This window comes from Corvus kubaryi, unplaced genomic scaffold, assembly GCF_017639235.1.
Source record: "Corvus kubaryi isolate FWS band 111438036 unplaced genomic scaffold, C.kubaryi_AGA036_p1.0 split1-37296, whole genome shotgun sequence".
In the NCBI taxonomy this organism is placed as follows: domain Eukaryota; kingdom Metazoa; phylum Chordata; class Aves; order Passeriformes; family Corvidae; genus Corvus; species Corvus kubaryi.
In genome coordinates this window covers 6,745,482-6,768,126 of record NW_024582075.1, presented here as the reverse complement: position 1 = coordinate 6,768,126, position 22,645 = coordinate 6,745,482, and the positions used below count along the sequence as shown (strand labels likewise).

The 22,645-nt window shown below is 36.9% G+C and overlaps 1 protein-coding gene across 6 annotated transcripts in view; it reads right to left on the bottom strand.

Annotated features, from left to right (window-relative positions):
* PCSK5 (proprotein convertase subtilisin/kexin type 5) overlaps positions 1-22,645 on the bottom strand; it is a 229,293-nt gene that overhangs the window by 100,482 nt on the left and 106,166 nt on the right. For all 6 annotated transcript variants that reach the window (XR_006013538.1, XM_042012677.1, XM_042012675.1 and 3 more), the window contains exons 8-9: positions 14,634-14,846; positions 4,949-5,049 (exon numbers count right to left, since the gene is read on the bottom strand). Coding sequence is in view for 5 of the 6 variants with exons in the window: in XM_042012677.1 (XP_041868611.1) it covers positions 4,949-5,049; positions 14,634-14,846 (314 nt within the window). In the remaining variant the exon portion in view is untranslated. The remainder of the gene's footprint in view (positions 1-4,948; positions 5,050-14,633; positions 14,847-22,645) is intronic.

The window sequence follows — 22,645 nt, the reverse complement described above, 5'->3', positions numbered from 1 at the left end:
TAAAGAAGTTAAAAATTATCACAGCCAAACAGTATTTGTTTTTAACCTAGCTTGAGTTTAAGAAATGTCTGAATGGAATTTTCTTAGAACCTTTCTAAAGTAAGTTAAATGGAAAATTTCAGCCTGAATAGTTATTCTTTGGCAAATTCATATGTAACTGAAAACAGCAAAAGGAACCAAAGTACATTCAAATCAATGTCAATATAATAACTGAAATTTTATAAGTGGCATATGTGGTAAAGTTCAAGAAGAACACAGGTTCTAAGGTAAGCATTTACTGATGGTTATGTTTTCCAACACTTCAATATTAAGAGCAAACTACTTCAAAAATGCAAAGATTCAGAAGGAGATTTCTAACTCACACACTCTAGCATTCCCTTCTCTAACAGGCAGTCAATCAATGGAGCAAAGACCTAGCTAAAGCTGATGCACTTAAATGATAACCTCTCCCCTTGCACTTGAAGTCTAACTGTAGAAATCATTTGACAGCACTTCCTCAGTTCACCTCAGCTGTCTCATCACCTTTAACCTCTGACTATATGTATGACAAAGCCCTCATAACTTTGAAAACACAGAAATATGTTCTCTGTATTCAAAACTGTACCATGCCAGACACAACACTGGTCTTCTCCTTTCTGTAAGAAAATCAATCAGTATGGAAAGTATGCAAGTATCTGTTCAGTTGCCAGAAGTCCAAAGTAGCTACCTCTGATGCTGCTGACCCCTTACAATGTGAACTCCATTTTCCTTTTATCTCAGTGATTACACTTGGTGGTGCTATCTTTTAGAGAAATGTGGTACATTGTCATTTTTCTGTCACTAGTATCAGAATTTACTAATATTCTTTAGTTTTTCCCAGCTACCTTGTTCTAGCCTTGGTTTCATGTAAGAAAAGACAAATGCAGGAATGACATTGACCTGTTGGAGCAAGTCCAGAGGAGGGCCACCAAAATGGCTAGAGGGACGAAGCACCTCTCCTACAAGGAAAAGCTACTCTCTGAAAGAGAGTAGGTTTAGATTAGATCCTTGCTGGCAAGGTGGTAAAGCACTGGCACAGGTTGCCAAGACAAGTTGAGGATGCTCCTTAGAGGTGTTCCAGGCCAGGCTGGATGGGGCTCTGAATAACCCAGTCTAGTGAAAGGTGTTTCTGCCCATAGCAGGGGGGTTGGAACGAGATGATCTTTAAGGTCCCTTCCAAACAAAATCATCCTATGGTTCTAAGATTCCATATCACTCATGTGAAGAGAATCATGGAAGAAAACAGACTCTCTCAAATGCTATACCACTGAGTATACATCACAGTAGAAAGGTAGCAGACTAATACCTCCATTTCAATTGCTGCTTCTTACCCATGAAAGTAGTTTATACACCATGTGTTGGAAAATATACATTGGCTTACAGACAGGAACATGCAGTTCAGTTGGGGATGTATAATGTATTTAATGTATTCTTCTGTCAGCAACATAAGGGTTTTTTTTTTAAATTTGGCTTCTTCAAAGGAACATGGTACAATGGTCTCTAGAACCAATACAGAGCCATTGTCTCTCCTGACTCTGACAAATCCCAAATCCAAACTTTTCATCAATGAGAAAAGGAATTTCGGCTAGCAACAGTAGATGGTACTATGCAATGCAAATAGTTTACTTTCAGTAAGAAAATTGCTGTCTCTGTGGACTAAATTGATTATACTTATTTTCTCGTTTACAATTAGAAAAATTTGACAATACATAATGACTAAGTGCAATACACAAGCATTTATTCATAGGACCTGATCAAGGTACTAGACATACTGGGAAACATCAAGGGGGTACAACTGGGAAACAATTAACTATCTGAATACCGTAAGAAAACTGCAGGACATGAAAATTAAGAGACTTCTTTGTGTGATAGTTGTTGCATATTTACAACCCCGCATTGCACCCTCAGGGATTCCAAACAAGCAGTCTGAAACTCAGTTACAATTCTTTGATTCCTGAAGGAAAACATGCCACTTTGATACTCAAATACTGGATCAAAAATAATAAAACTTGTTCACATTATGCGTAACAACATCTTCAAACCATTTGTTACCAAGGTTTCAGAAGCAGATCCCTGTTGGAAGAAATGGCTAATTGGAGGGCTCAAATCAGAAGGCAGGTAAGAGATCCTCCATCATCTATTTGTCAGTCCTACCATATAAGGCTTATCAAAGAAAGAACGTGCAAGGTTGCAGTGTAAATCTGTCTTGCTTTTTTTGTTTGGTTGAATGTACCTTTGTGTGAGAGTCGAAGCAATGTCTTGGCTGTTTCTAACGCACATCCAGGCCATATCAGTGCTCTGTTCAACTCCTGATGTCTCCCAGGAATAGAACTTGGCTACCGGGGAAAATGGACTTCCACAGGCTCAAAACCCTTCCACGGTATAAATTGTTGCGTTTTCCAGCACAAAGTGGAATGAAACTATACATTATTACAAACATAGTCAAGAAGTGTCCAGGACTAAGTGCTCCAATTTTTAAGCAGCTTGCTATCCAAAGAATGTAACTAACCTTGCAAAACCCTTTTCCAACTTGTCTTTTTTAAAAACCTCATAGAAACGGTGCCATTAGCAGAGGTACTAATAGAGAATCTAAGGAAGAAAACGCAAACTCTGTCTGAATGCAAAATAGTTTCAGTAAGCCGTTACACTAAGCCACAAGATCATGTGTCATTTATATCCCATTTAAAAAGTACTGCAGGCAATACTTTGATGGCTTCAAAACTTCGTTTTTCATGCTTTAATTCCTAACATTTACTTAGGGTCACCTAAATTGGCAGGCATCACAGGTGAAAAATACAGCCCGAAATTTCAAATCACATAAATAAGAAACTCAGAAACTGCATAAAATAATCGAAACATATTCCATGCAAACAAACCCCAGACTTTAATTTAATAGATCTCAAGATGATGTCCCTATAATATTAAAGGTTGTACTTCATAATCTATAATGTCACAAGACCAAAGATCTCTCTGAACTGGTGAAGAAAACCAGCATGGGAAACCAGGAAATATTTTTCTCCCTAGTTTCTCTCTTCTTTTTAACTTCTTTTTTTTTTTTTTTTTTCCTATTTTATTTAGGGGCTGTGGTCAGCAGCAGTGGCAGATTTTAAGTACACATACAAGAGAAAAGTTAGTGACTAGAATACAAATGAATAAAAACCACATTTTTGTGGTTATATATTGTTAATATAATTCCTTTGCATCTATTCAAATATACAGGCTAAGGTCTAGAACCAAAACCTTTCACTTAATGAAATGGAACAGAATCTAAAAGGAGGCAAAATCAACACATTTTCACTTCAAAGCCCTTTTTAGCACCCTGCAACAGAGTATTACAAATACAAAAGAGTTACTGGGATATTTAGTCACTCGCACATTTTGTCTCCATCACCACATATGAAGCTTTAATACAGTCTTGTCTTTATGTCTATTATAGCAACTATTAGTTCTGAAAAAAAGGCTAGTCCATGGGCACTAACATAGATTTCCCACTGACAGAGTGACCAAAGGTCACAGAGAAAAAAGGGTAAGCTTATCAGCATGTTTTAAGATGCCACAATCAGAAATAGCTTTGTTGTAGGTCTTGTGTGATACACCTTTTTTGAAATTTTCAACTAAAACAAAACAAAAAAAATCAATTACCAATTTCAGTTCATTAAGAAATAGTGAGAAAAACTTCCAGCAAGTTGAAATGTACACACATGCAATATTATCTGCATTTGCAGATTGTTTGGAATGAACTTAAGGATTTTAAAACTGAGGTTAAGAAGAGATTTAAAAGTTTTAAAACCTCCACAATAACATTTATTAACTTTTCAAAATACCTTTGTTTCTGATAAGTGCATTAAGAAAACACAATTAGAATGTCACAAGTGCTGAAGTATTTAAGATTATGTCAGGTCTTCAATTACAAACTCTTATTCTCAAGCTTATAACTCAACAGCAAAAAGTATTCTGTGTTGAATATTGGGTCAAGGTGTCTTCAAAAAAGCAGCATGAAAGATGGAAACGTAATTCTAATGTTATGAATGACATGCAATGAAATTACTATTGTGTGCAAATTTCTTACTTCCTTCATAAGAAAATGGCTGACCCCACAGGAAACTATTTTTTCCCAGAATTTAACAGAATCAATGTCCTAGAACTTAGAAACACTTGATTTTGAGTAGGATTTGGGGTGAAGCATTCCGTCTTAAACCTGCAGGTATTATCCAACAGAGCACAAAGTAATGCAAAATAGTTTGAAATACAGATTTACCTGAAGATCTCCCACATTTCTGCTGCTCCATGAAACACATTAGAGAGTATATATTAGGCATAAAGAACAAAATCATGCAGTTGAGAAGATGCTTGTAATACAGAAAAATTTTTGAGCTAAATGTACAAGGACTATGGATCTACACTATCCATGGTTTTTAGAGCTGAGGAACTTGACCCATATTAAAAAATAGACTCGTGTCAGCATGCAGAAGTTGAGATTTTATTTTTCATACTATACTGACTCATGTTCAGGTTAACCTAACACCTCCCAAAACCTCTTTCAGTGTTCAAGAAAAGACATTGCTAAGAGGAGCCTGATGAATGGAGGAGGTGACCTACAGTACCCTGCAGTGCACAGCACATATGGGCAGCCTTGTGAGTGTACTGTAAGACATCGTGAGGATGCTATACATCATTTAATGGAAACCACCTGGGTTCAACATTGTTTCAAGTTACTACAACACTGAGTACTCTGTCAGCATCTCCACAGTGTCAGCTTTCCTTCATGTGAAGTAAGCATGGAGATCTTTCCTATACTTGAAAGGCTACCATGTATTATGACAACAAAGCTTCCAAAGCACTGTGTAATGTGTGTATAAAGGCGCTGGATGAATGAGAAGTATCTTCCCGTATGCTTAAGTTTTATTTCAGAGTATAACTCAGATCTTACTTTGCTTCCAGTGCCAGGGCAATGATGCCTGCAGCCATAGGTGCAGAGGCTGAGGTTCCAGTATGGCTGTCTGTGCAACGCTGCCTCAGGTCTGTAGTGATCTGGAAGAAATTTAATGTGTGAAATTTAGAACACAACTTCAGAAATCAGAGCATGTTTCATTTACTTGAATGATTCATAGGTATGTGGAAGGTATTTTCTTCTTTAATTGCAAGAAAGGGAATATACATGTTGTTAGATGTTCTGACCTTGAAGTCACTTGTGAATTTAGAGAGCGCTCTCTATATTGCTCCATGGCATGATCAACAAAGACACTTTTAAACTAGAAAAACATGCAGAGGAGTTTGAAACTGAACAGCTGCACAACTGGAACTCTGCCCTTCTATTTGGATTTAGAGAGGACTTTCCCTCCAAGAATCTCAAAGAGCTTTACAAACAGGAAGGAACTAAATCTTATATACAGACTGCTTATGCCCATTTTAGAGACTATAAAGAGGTATAGAGGGTTTGATTAGGTTGCCTGAAGTCATAGCAGAAGTATGTGACACAAGAGAATACAGCTGGGCTCATGCAAAGTACCCTGTTTAATCCTTCATTCAATCCTTAAGCAATAAATCCCATGAAATTAAGCAGTAATTCATTGGAAAATCCTGATGTGATTACAAAATTGGCCCAGCCATCACCAGCCAATTAGATCTTTTCAGTTTTAAATTGTTATGCATGACGTATAGATAATTACATGCTGCACATATTTTTGTATGTAATCTAAGTGGATGTATAAACTATAATGTGCAATACCAACTAGAGGCACAGCCTTCTATGTAGTGTTACGATGTTTCTATCCTTGAAATAATGAATTTAAGACAGATGCTTTCTGTAAGAATGTAAATCACACACAAAAATGAGTTTATTTTAAATCCTGCCTCTTTCAGGCAATGTTAATCTAAAATGATTCTACTCTATGCTGATTCCTGGAGAAGTGGTTCTTTGGAGGAGCAAGGCACTAGAGGAAGAATGTCACTAATACCTAGCAGAAGCTCAAGCAAAACCCATGCAGACTGGAGAACAGTTGTTTGAAGACAGCAGTCTTTAGCATGGAAACCTCGATGAAGGTGAATGACCTGTGATGCCAAACCTTATTCTCAGAATTTCAGTCACTGCACGATATAAAATATCTGCCTGAGGGGCAGAGGAGAAGTTGCTTACATAACGTTTTATCCAAACACACGGAATTATTGTGTCCTAATTCACCAGTATTATACTTCATTTCCAACACAGATTTGCACAAAGATGGGAGACAATCAGAGGATCAAAAAATCACAAAAAAGCACAGGGCACGTAAAAATGCCTGTCTAGCTTTGAAACCTCAAGATATATGAAATATGATCTGAAAAACCACCTGCATCTCAACTGGGCAGAATATAAGCAAATGCATACAGGAGGTACAGGTTTCACACTTGATGTTAGCCATATCCAGTATATTACACGATTTGTATAAGGCTGATGAAAACCCTCATATGTAAGCATATGCAAGGTGACATAGAAGATTTCTGACAGAAAAGGCACTAACAGCACCAAGAAAATTATTGTTGAAAACAAGTAGGGAGCAAGTGAAACAATATGGAAGCTTCTAAAAATTGAAAAAGACAGATGAAAGTGTTTATGTCAGATCCTTAAATTAGTCAACTAACTAGAGGCCAGATTTCTTGATTAATGAAGTCTAGACAGTACTTTATCTCCCCCTATTAATTCTTCATAAATGCACACCTTGTTAAATAATTTCTTCATCTATCATTGGCTGGAAGTTGGAACCCCATAAAAAAGTTGTTAATGTAATTTCCTTCTCTCTTGCCCTCTTGCCTACTGACAGTCTATTCATTTAGAAAATGAAAATTACCAGGGTTGGGAAAAGCTTTATGAATGAAAATTGCATAAAAGCTGTGACAATATTAAGAGATGAAACTGCAGCAGGAACAGTCCTAACACTGCATTGCCCCTATGTGAAAATTCAAGTAGTGATTTTCCAGGAGGGATTAAGATGTCCAAGTACCAGATAATGACATGCACCCAGAGACATATCAGATAGAGCTATCCCATCTGGAAAATACTGGTCATTGCTGTGGTGAGGACCAAAAGAAAGGCCAGGAAAAAGAGAGTGAAAAAGGGATTAATAGATGCTCATGTCTTTCATATCCTGGTACTTTATGTCCTGCATAGAAGTAGTGCAGCAGGTGCTTTCCTTGGAGGACCAAAGGGCAATAAAGCCTCCAGGAGCTCAGGCAGGAAAAGTGCTCTCATAGCAGCTTTTCCCTAAGGGACAGCCTCTGTCAATACAGTGAAACACACACTGAATTGTGCTATCTTTGCTTCTCATCCTCTGGAAGAACATCCTTCCAGAGTGATCTTACTGTCCTGTGGCTACAGATATCAAGCACAATAAGCCATGACATGTCTTTATTTGGGCAGCATTGTCCCTCATGTTCTAAGTAGATACTGTGGCAGCAATTTAAACTACAGACCCTTATCTCTCTTTCAGCAGGTAATTCAGCCGAAAATGTGTTGAGAAAGCTTTGTAAGTGTAAACCCCGTTTGAACTAATTCAAAGGAAAGTTACTGACAGGAGCTGAGGTATTTAGGTGTAGATTACCTCCCAAAATCTGAGGCATGTTTTTCAGCACTATGGAGTCACTGCAGAGAACTGTTTCATTGACCCCAAGAAAAAAGAATACATGACCACCAAGAGGTGAGCAAATTTCAAGATGAAAAATGGCGCCCGAAATTCCTGAACAACATAAAAACATCAACAATCACAATAAAAGGATGTGGTATTGGATAGCACCATTAGTGTGTATTGGAAGCTGCCATTAGTGTGTATTAGCAGTCATTCAGATCCTTAGGATGGGGAGAATGAGAAATTTTTTAATCTTTTGTTGAGTATAACACAACTGCTAATCTGTGAAAATGCTGATCCAACTGCCTAAGAAAAGTCCATGCAATATTTCTAGGGCCATGAGTTACAACAGCTTCTAAATTAGTTGAATCAACTAGGTTTGATTGAAGACAGTGACAATATTTCTGGTACTTGCCTAGTTTAATCAACATGAAATTAGCAAGCTCAGACAGACACCCCAGTGAATGGCAGACAGAAATTATAAAAATCACTGCAATGCACTGAAATACCTCCCGTAAGCATTGGTGCAAAGCTTCCAAAGAAACTATGCATTTATTAAAGGAAAAACATCTAGACACACTGTGACAGTTCTATAGAAGCAAACTGCTTTGAGCAACTTGGCCTCTGGAAGAGATGCCATTTCTGTACAGTCATTATTAAGGTTGCATGATCAGTCTTTCCATAGTTTTACTGACTGGGAAATAAATGGATAAAATAAAAAACGGGATTTCTCTTGGCAGAGAAAAAGTTCATGCACCCTAAGCCTCTGTATTTCTTGATATTTCATATTTCATGACATGAGTTTTCTGAACCGACTGAATTATTTTTTACCTTCTGCTACAGTTCTTCAAGACATGTTGATTTCTATAAATCTGTGTCCCTAGAAGTGAAAAGATTTTAACAAAAATCTGTTGTACATTCTACACACCTTATGTATTTAGGTATCTGTACGTACACAGAATAGAAGATGCCACATTGTGTCCTGTGATTATCTTGGCAATCTGAGTGAGTTTCTGAAGAAGAACAGGCTTCTGTGTTTTAAGAACTAGCAGGAGAGAGGATGGGCTTTTTTTGTTGTTTCAGTTTTAAGTTCTACTTAGAGTAGAAGTTTATCAACAAAAAGAGATGAACTGCTATTTATCAGAAGACAAGAAAACAGGTGGAATATTAACTAGATAGGTTATTTGTAGGAGGTAAGTAATTTATTAGGCTTATAAATTGTACCTATGAGGAACTTTCTCATGTCAAATCCTTAGTGCTTTAGGAAGTAATTCGAGAAGCTAATTCAAAGGAAATGCATTCGCACAGTAAGTTTGATAAGTGAAAGAACCACATTGATAACTCTATTACATGGTGCTTAACCTATCCTAGCCACATGGTCTGGAGGGGGGAAGCTGTCTTTAAGCATTGTCCTATGGTATTCAAAGCAGCAAAGAAGAGAGTAATAGGAAAAAATTCCTTGACAAGTGCATATTATTAACCAATACTTTTGTACTCACTGAGTTATGAGAAAAACCATCTATAAAGAAGCGTAATTTTATAGTCTTTACCTACTGTCCATTTGTCTCTGTCCCATTGTGCAAGTTTCCATGCCTATAACTATGTCAGCACTTTGCAGCTGCACTTGAAAAACACTTAAAAGTAATTCTAGTTCTTTTCCATAAGAGTCTATGTAAAAGGCATACAACTATCTGCATCTTTGGAACATTTGCATGCTTTGAGCATTTTAATATATCCAAGGGGTGGAAACTTGATTCATAGGCTAATTATCACTGCAATAAAATTCAGTACAGTATGAAGTCAAGTGCACTTGGTGTACCTTTCCTGAACAAGAAATTCCTGCAAGGTGTGTCTAACTGTATTGTTAGCTTAAAATATTTCAAGCTGTCATTGCGTAAGACAAGAAAACCCCTCCAGACTAGAAAAACTTCTAAAATTATGTTACATCCCATATTTATAACAAAAAATTATTAAAAATGGATAGTAATGAAAACAGAAAAAAAAGTGTTTTGTGTAGTTACAGATGTGTTTGTGATTCTATTACTCCATATTGAAATCAAATAATTTTTAAAAGAATTTTTAGTCTACATAATGAATTTCTAATGCTTGGTTACTGTTTGTTCCTTTACCTTATAATACATTCTGCACTTAATGGACAGAAAAACAGAGAAGAAAAGAAAAAAGAAAGATATTCAGCTAAAGAATTGCAAGGAAAAAGAGGAAGGAACCATGGAACATGGCACTATACAACTGTAACCATTCACTGTTCCTAAGTATTGTGTAGGTATTTCTGTACTACAACACCACAGAATCTTACATGATACTGAAATCTGTGCAGTGTTACATGAAAGGAACAAAAAAAAAAAATTTGATGTTGATTGTAAATCCTGTGCCAGGTCACTCCTTCCTGGTTTACTGCTGTGGTATTTTTGTTTCCTATTTTGAATGTAGGAGTCTCATTCCAAGAAACAAAATCATCCTGTGATTTGATCAAATATTGTTACTCTTCAAATTTTGGCACAGACTTAAGCCCTGCATTGTTTGTCGACTGCCTATAAATTAATATGCATAACAGAATTTGGATAATTAAAATTTAATAATAATCTTTCTAGTCACCCTCTACTGTTATTTTTCCCTTTAAACTTGCTGTAAGCTCTCAGTTTCTTGTGGAAAGATATGAAGACAACCTCTGACTCAAAAGGAGCATCAGTTTAGACAAAAGCGTGAGATACGATGCAGTGAAAAGGATGTGTGGTACAGCAATGAAAACAAATACATATAGTTTCTAGACTCCTCTAGCACTTTACAGCAGTTTAAAAAAACCTTGTATTTGAAATTTTCTGTTCTTGTTTGAGTTCAGTTCTTGTTCCAAATAAGACTAGTTTCCAAGGTAAATGGTATTTGATAGGACTTTAGGAGGACTGAATTTTGGTAGACAAGCTGGAGAAGAGAATAGTGATACAATCATTAATGCTCTTAAAACAGACTATAAGCAAGACAGTCACACACGTAATAGCAAAATTCCTGCCTCCATGGGAGGGTGTGCATGCTGAGAAGACTTTTCAATAATCACTGTGAAAAGCTGGCTTCACAATTTCATTAATTTCTCACTGGCTTGTAGCATAACAGAAGCACATAGTTATCCCTTACGTGGACACGTGGTTTACACACCACACAAACAGAAGCTATTCATCACCTGTACACTGTTTTGCTTTGTCATTGGAAGTGTCTGGAGGGGGAAGAGCCTTGCATGGCTTTAAATACCAAGTACCAGTAGTAAAACATAGATAACTTGTGTGTTTCAGAAGTCAATTGATAATATAGTACAGGAAAAAGTATCATGTCAGGAATTTTTACAGTCTGATTTTCAAGCATTTGGGATCAGTGACTCTTATGGCACATGCAACTGCAAGGCTAGTGAAGGATAAATCACATTCTGGTAAACAAACGGTCAATAGACTTGGGTTAATTCTTATGGGTCCTCAGTAGACTTACACCTTTGCCATTCACTGTACAAAATAATGCACACTGTAGGACTAAACTAAGACTGGCATATGGAACTGAAGTGCTTTGAAAAGAATGATGGATCTGACTAGTAAAAACAATCATTGTTTATAGAATTCATGGAATTCAATTAAAAATTATTTTTACTTATCTCTGATATTCAGTGTGAGATCTCCAAGGGAGACTCCAATTAAGAACATTTTTAGAAGCACATTTTTAATTTTTTTCAATAATGTTTATGTAAAATATCTTCCTTCTTTCCCTAATTATTGGATAATTTATGTGCATTCTATATATACTAATTATTATCTCCTTTGTAAAGTATACCTTTCAAAAATCTTACAGTAACATACTAAGCTGCCTGTACTAGCACAGTGCAAAATTCCAGAAGTGATGGGTACTATACTTCAGTAAACTAAAAAATTATATATGCTTGTGTTCCACAAGAAGTCTTCAACAACGAGGGTGAGATCACCTCCAGGTGTTTTTGATCCTAGTGCAAGACATAAGGGAGTGAAATGTCAGAAATTAGAAATGTTCTCTTACTGAAATAGTAGTTCTGTAAAAGCAGAAAGTCTGTGTTAATTGAAAAGAATGTATGACAATCAAGAAAATCACAGCTATTAAGAAATCGGAGGAATGCACAAAGCTTAAATTAGCAACGTAGAAAAGTACAAATAAGGACTGAGAAATACAGAGATATTTTACTTGAGATTAAAAACATGAGCAAGGATATAAAAGAACAGCAATTAATAACATTTGAAGGTAAAAGGTGCAGAGAGGCAATAAGGAAAGACAAGATTAAATTGTGTTGCCTAAAAAATAAAACATAAGTATGTTTTATTTTCCAATACATCAGAAGCAAAGGAACCCCCAAAACAATATTGTTTTAATTGTCCAGAGATAATAGTTTATAGTGAATAGCTATTTCACTGAATGTTTCTTTTTGGAGAAAAAAGTCTAAATTAAATTTTCAGAGCATAGAGAGATGATAAATCATCTTCCTATTTATCTCTATTTTAAATAAGTTTAAATCAAAAAGATTGGAAGCACTGAAGACTTTTACAAGAGCTGGAAAGGGAACTGCTCTGTTGTTTTTAGCAAATGTTTGAACACTGGACAAGTTCCAGAAGACTGAAAGAAAACCCGCATAGTGTCATTATTTTAACAGGATAAGAAGTACTGCCCTAATAATGTCATCTACATCTTTTTATCTAGTGTAAAACAACTGATACAGGACTTAAACTAATTACTAATAGATTAATTAACTAGTAGTATACTCAATGGTGTTGGAAAAGTAAGCTTGCCAATACTGTAGTATTTTTTTCTGGCCCTCACTTTGGCTGTAAGTAATATACGCAGGATTATACAAGACACATAATGTAATACTGTACATTCAAAAAAAGTATTTAAATTTAAGAGATTAAAAAGATACATGATACATAATACATTGATTTAAACTGTGATAATTATGAGGTCTGAAAATGTAAGCATGTATAAAAAATTAGAAGCAGGAAAATTATATTTACCCTTACAGCATATAGAAGAAATGAGCCTTGTTTCTAACCAGGTCTTCTACCATTTAATTCTTGGCCATAGGATGACCTAAAGCTTTCACCAAAGACATGGAAGAAAAGACCAGCACCTTCTAATGAGTGCTAGAGAAATGTGGAAAATGAGAAAGTGATGATGACGGCTGGTCTAAATTGAGAACTAAACCAGCCAGTCATTAATGGTGGAATAAGGAGACCCTAGCTACCTTTTATATATCGCTTCACCACCAACTTTGAAAAACAGAAGCAGCAGCTCTGAAAGTGGGCTGGGCATCACACAGTGATGGACACATTACATGATAGTGAAGCTAACAAGTCCCAGCCCAGGTCAATAAATAAAGAAAGGAAAACTGACCTGGAACACACAGACACCCGTTTTCCTGTGCTTTCACTGAATACTGCTGCTACCTGACTGGTGTGTCCAGTTTGGATTCTAGAAGTTTGTAACATGAAGAAGGGTTTATAAGAAAACATGACTTAGACAGAACGATGCAAGAGGCTTACCTTCAGTTATCAAAAGGAATTAACTGTTTGGGCTACACGGGCAGAGAGAAGACAGTAGACAACTGGAGCAGTCTTCATACTAGCAATAAAATCTGTGACACCAAATGCTTAGAAATTGAAGCTAAAGGGGCTCAGAGAGCAAACAAGTGAAATTTTTTAATGGCAATGAATAATTAAAAGCATTTATCCTAAATTTAAGTGGATTTTGTGTCACTGAAAACTTTGAAAGCAATATTAATTGTATTTACGAAAATTACTGAAAGTTGAGCTGGAACTTTTGGAATCGAAGGACACAGGGAAGTCCTACAGACTTGGCTAAGTAAGGAGTCAGGCTAGAGGACACAATCACATCTGCTCACCTTATTAGTCTCACTTAAATATGAAGAAGTTAGAGAAAGTCTTTTAAGGACAGGGAACGGAATTTAATCACAGAAGTGAGGAGGACTCCTAGTAGATACAGTAATTTTTTTTCTTTATTATTATTTATCAGGGATAACAAGAAACATGTCAGGAAGAGAGAGAGAAGGTTTCAGTGAAGAGAACCAATAAAGAATAGAAAAATCACTGGAATGAAGAAGGATCTCAGAACAAGTTAAAAACAAAAATTAGACCATCTGAAAATACAGAAGAATCCAAGAAGGGATGGCCAGCATCCCAGAATCCTGAAAGACAAGGCAAACAGTATTAAAAAAACTTAGAGGCAAGTATTTTTAACTCTTTATTGACACAAAGAGAAGAATCTGCTAAGGACCAGAAAGAAAGAAATATCAGATGAGTCCTTAAGAAAACATATAGGAGAAAAAAACCCCTCCATGTCCTTCAATTTCTGATCAAGAAGTAATTAATTTCTGTAAGTTAAACACTAGAATAAATTAGCAGGGAAGAGGACAATATAAGCAAACCTCATCAACCTTGAGTACAAAGGTTTAAAAGGTTAAAAGGACTAGCATGTTGAATACTGAAAAGTATCCTGAATGCATTCATTTTGCAAAGGTACACAGGATGGACAAATACTAACGATATCAACAGATTATCAAACAGAATTAAGACTATTTGTCATTTTCCGGCAAAGGTGAGAACATTAGGGAAAATAGATGCTGGCTGCTTAGGAATGAGACGAGGAACAATACAGAAAAGATGAGCACTGAGCCTAATTTTCCTTAGAATATATCTCCAGAATAGGCAGCAATATGAACAATAACTGACTGTCACTGCATGTAAAAAAGGAATGATGCTGGATCAAAATAAATCTGAGAAAATAGAGAGGTACCTAGGTGAACTGCTAATATCATGCATGTTAAATGTGAGAACTATTGATAACTGGATTTAAAACAAATGGAAGACATTAGTATATTGGTGGAATTATCAAAGAATTTCTCTTTCACTCATTCCCCTCAAAGTCACTGTGCAAAATATAAACACATATACTTAAAAAAATAATTAAAACCCATACTATTTTCCTGTCATAGGATTCTCCACTGCTGTATGTTGTAGCTAGTGTGGATGCACATTCTTCCAGATACCACGGTTTTTTCCCACTTTCAGCTGTGCTGCTTATGGAGATTGTGTAGATGCTATTGGTGTAGCCATCACAGGAGCAGTGGTCTCGACTTCTTCCACCATTTCCAGATGCCCAAACAAAGACTGAACCTAAGCCTCTTCGTCCCTGTTCGGAAACAGTACAAAAGACTTGATTAATAATTCTTCTTTTCTCCCTCAACTGCTTAATAGCCAGATCTTTTTCCCAAAAAAGACATCTAAGGAGAAGAAGAAAAAAGGAAAGGAAAGGGAAAGGGAAAAGGAAAAGGAAAAGGAAAAGACAACTTCCCTGAGAGGAATTTGAAATGAGAACAGGATTTAGCAGAACCAGACACTGGAAAACGTGAGAAAATGAGTGGTATGAAGACAGTAACTTTTATACACTGTTTGTTGGTCTGCATCTATGTTACCTGGATCTACGTAGAAAGTTGTGCTGAAAACTCAGAGGAAGAAGTAAAATACCATATTGGCTTTCTGGGTTGCAAACACACATTGCTGGCTTATGTCAGCCTCTCATCTACCAGCACCCCCAAGTCCGTCTTGAGTCCTTCTTGGCAAGACTGCTTTTGATCTGTTCATCCCACAGCTTGTATTGATATTGGAGATTGCCCTATCCCAGGTGCACCACCTGCAATTGGTCCTACTAAACCTCATAAGATCCTCATTGGCCCATTTCTTGAGCACGTCCAGGTCCCTCTGGATGGCATTCCATCTTTCAGGTGTATCAACTGCACCCCTCAGCTTGGTGTCGTCTGCAAATTTGCTGAGGATGCAGTCAATCCCTTCATCTAGGTCATTAATGAAGACATTGGATAACATGGCATAACAATAATAACAATGTGGACTCCTGAGGTACATTTGTTGCTGATGTCCACTGGACTCTGAACCAATGACCACTGTCATCTGGATGTGAGTGGCCAACCACTTTCTTATCCAACAGCCCATTTATCAAATCCATCCCTCTCCAACTTAGAGAGAAGGATGTTGTGGGTGATGTGTCAAAGGCTTTACCGAAGTCCAGAAAAATGACACCTGTAGCCCTTCCCTTGCCCACAGATGCAGTCACTCCATTACAGAAGGCCACTAGATTGGTCAGGCAGGATTTTCCCTTGGTGAAACCGTGCTGGCTCTCTCAAATCACCTCCCTGTCCTCAATGTGCCTTAGCATAGCTTCTAGGAGGATCTGCTCCATGATCTTCCCAGGCACAGAGGTGACATTGACAGGTTGGGAGCTCCCAAAGTCCTTTCTACCCTTTTTAAGGATGGGTACAATGTTTCCCTTTTTCCAGTTACCTGGGCCTTCACCAGACTGCCATGACTTCTCAAATATCATGAAGATAATTAGTGAGTTTAATAAAAGTATACTACCTGGAAAGACTTTTCAGCAAAATAAGTTAAATAGCAAATTCTCCTGGCTAGTGTTTACATAAAGCTATGTCTCTAAAATGCAAATTTTCATTTTAAAACATTTCAAGCAGAGAGAAAAATCCCAAGGTGCCAAGTTTAATATACTATGAAATCCACATTCTCCAGACAGGATCACTCTGAATACTGCAATTTTTTCACTTCCTTTAGTTTATCTTAGCTAATGCACTAACAAAAAGATGAAAAATAGCAACATTTTCAGTGTGATGGGGTTTTTTTGTTTGTTTGGGGGTTTTGGGGTTTGTTTGTTTGTTTTAAGACAACCTTTATGGAGTCTTACAGCTCTCCTTCTCCATATTTTTAACCCTCACCAATTGAAAATTCCCTTTCCATCTGGAATTCTTGTTGTGGCTGCTTTTTCCCACTAGCAGGTTCCAGTTCAGAGCCTCCCAAAGCCAGTGGGATGTGACTTCTCTTTCCTTCTTACAAAGAGGTCATCTCCCTTTGCATATCTTTACTTCTTATACCTCCATTCTGAAAACACAGACTAAAGGAAGGGTAATGGGAAAAATTATTTCATGCATATTCACCAATTTATTATACCAGCAGGTCAGGGAGACAGAAATTATACCTCTCTCTATACTTGTGGCCAATAGGAGGGAAGACTATGCTAAAAATATGCTGGTTCATTACTTTTTGATGTGTTTTTGCTTGATTCTTTCCGGTTTTATTTTGGTTCCATCCCATCATCTCTTGAAATTAGAACATGCTTTCCAGCAGTAAGTATTATCTGCTTTCATCTTCTGTTTCCTTCATGGTAATGGTAATTCTTGGCTTGACCATCAATTCTGACATCCATTTCAGAATCATGTACAGATTCCTGTTTGGTCCTATACTTCCCTTAAAAAATACCTCTCTCCTACATAACCCTTCACCCAAAAAAGTTTATATATATATAGGCACGTAGAATACACAGAAAAAAGAATATCATACAGCCACACTTCTACCTCCAGAACATGTTGAAATATTCAATCAGAACCTTTCTTTAATGAATTTTCTCAGGTATCTGTTATTTGTAGAATTTGACACATTCCACATGTTTTTTCTTCTTCACATGCAGGTCTTGAAAGCAGTATTATGTAATTATATATGGCTAAACTGATACCCCATGGGAAATTCAGAATAACCACCAATACAATCAAGATAGAAGAAATGTGAATTCAGGGTAATCAAAAAAAAAAAAAGTTTTGTAAAAGAACTACTCAAGAAGATGCATACAAAAAAAAATCCTACTAATAACAATCTGTCATTTTTCTGCTGTTGACAGCAGATGGTTCTGTATGCAAACAGCAGTATAACATGATTTGTCCCATGCAATAAAAACATTTTCACTGCAGCGTATGACTGTATTATTAGCTTGTCTGCACAGAGAATGCGTCTCTATTTCCTTAGATGTATACCTATGCTGCTCTGTTAATAATGAACAACAAGCTGCAGAAACAGGTATTTGAATTCATTTTTGGTCACAGAATTGTGAAAACACGCCAATGGATGTTAGAAATTCTGCATTTATCATTTAAAAATGATAAACATCAATTTAGATTTTTAATAGTAAGGGCAGGGCTTTAAAAAAAATAGCCATTTGCACCTGGATTTACATTTTCATGCTAAGTTTTTTTGGTAAACAAATTATGGCAAATATTTCTTTAAAACTAATGTCTCCAGCGAATATGTAAAGGATCAATGTCTCTGTTATTGCAATAAAAAATAAGTACCAGGTGCATTGACCAATGGAAAAGAGCATTTTCTACCATATACAAAGGAAGAATTCCCATTCCTCCAATGCACTGTGCATATAAGAGCTCCGAAGTTCAAAGAAAATAATAGCATTACCTTCAGATCAGAAAACATGCTAGACATCTTGTTCCTAGAAGCTACTTGGCAAAGCAAATGGCACTCTTAAAAATAATTTAGAAAGTAACCATCCAAACTAATTTCAACAGGAAAATTCAGGAGATGTGTTCAGGAGATGTCTGGATCTGGCGCTGTGTGATAGAGATGGTTACAGTGGGTGGTAGGTGGACAGTTGGACTGGCTGATCTTGAAGGCCGCTTCCAACCTTGATGATTCTATGAACAGGACTAAAAGAATTTGTCAAGTATTTGTCAAATAAATCCTGGTTCACCATTTGGTTTCCAAACACTCTACTTTAATTCAGTAAACCGAAACATGCTTTGGAAAATATGAACTTGTTAATAACTATGCCCAACAAGTAAACAGAGCAAGAACATCAGCTGTTCTACTATATGTGAATGTCATTCCCAGTTGGTATCCTTTAAATAAAGACAGTTAAAAAACAGTTGGACTGTGTTACAAAGTTAAGATAAACACACATGCAAGGCACTGTATAGTTTTTACTGTTTGTCTAAGTCTATAATTTGTCATTTGCCAAGTGCCCAAGGGTACAAGACAAAAAGGCAAGCCTTGAGATGCCAAGAAGACACGCGTCATTTATTATTCAAAAGCAAAGGTGCATTTACAAATCATATGAACAGAACTTGAGCAAAACTAAGAGTTAGTAACTCTTCTATAGAGGAGGCATACACCAGGGTTGAATGGATGTGCAGTAAAGTATGCTCAATGCTTGTCCCATGATTTTAAAATTTCATTCCCTCTCCCTCTAGGCACAGGAGTTGCTTCTGCTCTTCCCTTTGCAATGGTAGCTAGGACTGCCTCTTATAAACTCTGCACAGTGTCCATAGTTTTGCACTTGTGCTTGTCAGTGCACTAAATCAGTGCATTATGCACTATGAAAGGTTCTCCTTTTGTTTGGTCTACTTTTTAAAATTGCATAAAATGTCACACTTAATTTTAAAAAACAAATCAGCTGTCCCATTATGCAAAAGAAGAAGTATTTCACTGATGACTGTGACTTGCTATTAACCCAGCCACAGTCCAATTTTCTAGCACATTTTCTGGACAAAGCCAGTGTGCGCTCAACAGATGGCTGACCTTAAATGAAATGGACTCAGGTCTTTCACAAAGAGGCCCCAAGGCAGAAATTGCACTTGAAAAAACATGAGAGAAGAATCTCAGGGCATTCTGGCTTTTTTTTCTGCTAGTGCCTCTTTTTCCTTGGTCAGCAAGTTGCAAGCAGGTAAGTGATACAAAAGCTCCTTTTTGTTTTTTCCAGTTCACCAGCATGGACAGGTTAAGTCTGCCAAGAATCAGAGCCAGTATGAACATGCTCATAATGACATCTGCAGAATTTCCTTATACTATTCAAGAAACATCCCCTGCTCCAAGTGTGTGTGTTTGTGTATGCACATCTTTATGAGTGAATGCCTTAGCAGTACTGACAGGCACCTTTACAAGGCAGAGGTCTTCACACACTCATCTAAAGACAACCAGCAGTCCCACACACTTTAAGTTGCTTACAGCACTCTTCCATCTAATAAAAACAGTTTCCACCTACAAGATGTAGTATGAGCCAGTGGAGTAAGTTTAAATCACACTATTTTATAAACTTTAGACTCTACATTCATTCACTGCTTTACAAGTCAAGTTGCCTTAATCCAGCCTGTGAATCCTGACTATTACCTGCTCAGGAATCGAGTGCCCCAATAACCCTACCTGCCTATGGAAGGAGGGTTACTGTCCTGATAGAAGTGATCAAATTTACAAAGGAACGAGGAAGAAAATGTGAAGGAGCAGGAAAGGCAGAGGACAGAACCGCTTACTTGGAGTAATTAAGAGTTACAGAGGTGGCAGCCAGGGAGAGGTAATTTGGCACCGATATGCTGGAAACTGCACACTGATGAGCAGAAAACAAAACATGAAAGTACAAAATGGAGAGAGAAGGGACACTCTATCCACACCTAGAGCCTAAACATTTAATTTCCTATATTTTCCCTAATACTGTTCTAAAATTACTTAATGTTTCCAAGAACAAAAACTACTGCCAGAAAGTGAAATTGATCCATAAGTGGAAGCTGGAAAAAGTAGCCCATGGTATGACCTCTTCCTTAAAAACTAATTCCTAAAGAGGAAATGTTCGTAACTGAATGTGCAGAACAGAGGCCACTATTCTGGAGCCCTGAAAAACCTACTATGCAGACATGGTTTTTAGGTGCAGCATAGTAAAATCACTGTAGGGCCAGGCATAAAGGATCACAGCATCCTGAGAAATGCACCTGTGAGACGCAGCATCTCCTTTCTTCCAGTTTCTGCTGATTTCTGTACTCTCTAGGATGTGGATGCTGCTGCCCTGTACACAGCAATGCCAAGCTGTTCACTGTCAGCATTTTGCTTTTGACCAGTAGCTCCTGCTGAATTTCTACCAGACCATTTAACCTCTAATCTGGGAATGAAACACAGTCTCAACATCCTTAAGGCACAACATCCTCAAAACTCTTTTGTAGACTGCACAGCACTGAACTTGAAAGCAGGCATTCTCCAAAAACAGATAATGGTAGGCTGAGAGTCCAAGTCAACTATTCTGAAGTGCTACCAGAAGACAGCCAAACAGATTTTTTTTTTAAACAATCTTCTTAGATATCAAAAGCAAAAATTCATGAATAAAAGGAGAAAATTCTCAAGCCAATAATTCTGTTGAGGTATCCATGCTCTCAGAAAAATTCATGTTTGTGCATCAATTTATTAAAAATGCACACCTATGGTATCACTAAGGAAATAAGTAATGAGCCAAACAGATGTGCATAAATGATGCATGGCTGAGGGAATGGACAAAAATGGTCACCTGTGTTTTTATATTAGCAGTTATATTTTTACTCTTAAGAAAACTAGGAAGTAAAGAAAATATTTCCTGTTGCTGGAACACAGCAACATGTATACACACATAATATATATACAATGCAAAAATATATCACTACTCAAAAAAAGCAGTGATTACCTCATATTGTTGGAAAGGGAAGTGGTTGCTATGAAAGGTTACTGGCTACTTCTGAAATAGATCCCTAATTAAGAAAATGAAAGACAAAATAATTAACCATGCCTTAAAAAAAGGAAAAAAATGTATTTTGTTATCTCTTAGGGTATGATACCTTTGAAATACTGAAGTGATAAAGCATTCTAATGTGTGTATAAAAAACCACCGTATTGAATCACCACAAGCACCCATGTATAAGCACACTAATTATCGGGGTATATCAGTGGAACAATTCAGTGTGTAGGCTTCATATGGTGTATTTTTGCTTTACTCTTCACACGAAGAACAGTTTAAACAGTTCTAAGACATTCCCCACAGAGCTATAATTAGTGCCAAAGTGCAACCAAAAGAACTGTTGGCTGAAACCTGAAATATGAACATGTGCAAAACTGGAAGGAATTTCTCATTTACCTAAACAAAACAGCCCGCTCAAAGACTGCATAAATCACAGTTCTGGTTCAGGCTCTCTCTCTATAGTATCATAACTATTGTTACCAGGATAAAACAAGTTATCAACACAAGAGCTTGCTTCGCCAAAATTTCTGTTGTACAAAGAGTTTCTAGTTAATCAGAGCTGAAATTGTCCCTGCATGCAAAGCCAAAATAAACAGGCAGTGCACAGGAAAGCTATCAGTGTGAGAACTCAATATGGGATCAATGTTACACACAAACACCCATTACATGGGATGGGTTCAGGCAGTTCTCACTGCCTTTATACTACTATCTGATTAATCACTCTAGAAAGGAGCCCAGGGCCACTAGATCCACACAGCTGTTGTTTCACTACTTACATCAGACTCTTCCTTGTGGAAAACTTCAGGTTTAGAGATGTCTGTTGAACCTTGGGGTTTAACCAAAATAACCTTTTATTTTCTGCAAATTTAGCTCTTTTCTGTAGATAATCAGGAAAATATGGCTGCTTCACAGCTACTTTTGCAGGCTGAGGACTGAAGTAATAGCTTTGAGCAGTTTGTCTCCCATAGCATTCATTTAAGACACAACGTACAGGCTGTGTGAAAAGTCATTGCCCTCACAGTTTTGGGCCTTAAACTGTTAATTCTCTGCACAGAAAACTTTTGACACCAAACTTCCTGTGATTTCCAATCTAGAAATCTAATTTTTCCTACATGACATATAGAAATACATAGATACTACTGTTGTTCAAATATATGAGCGAAGTGGATGTGGTGTGCTCAAACAAAGAAACCAGATTCATGTTTCAAAAAGGCAGGCTCGGAAATCTATATACTTCAGCGTATGGAAATAGATTAATTTGCCAAAGCTGCTTTTCAGTATTGTTTTTTCAAATTAAGATTACTCCACAAAAAGAATGGTGTGGGGGTTTTTTTTTGTGTTCAATATATCACCTGTTTTAGGCTGGGCATCCAAAACCAGAGGCATTTTGGCAAGTCTAAAACCAGCAATGCTATTCTGGCTTGTTTCAACAGTTTCCATGCATGTGTGAGATGGGATGAGGTAACCAAACAGTTTTGGTTTCCAGTACACTTTGTGACATTGTAAGAAAAATGGACATTTTGGGTATATTTTCCTGTAACTCTAATTACAAATTTTCCCATCTTTCAGGATTTTTGTATTTCATTGAATGCAGTGTA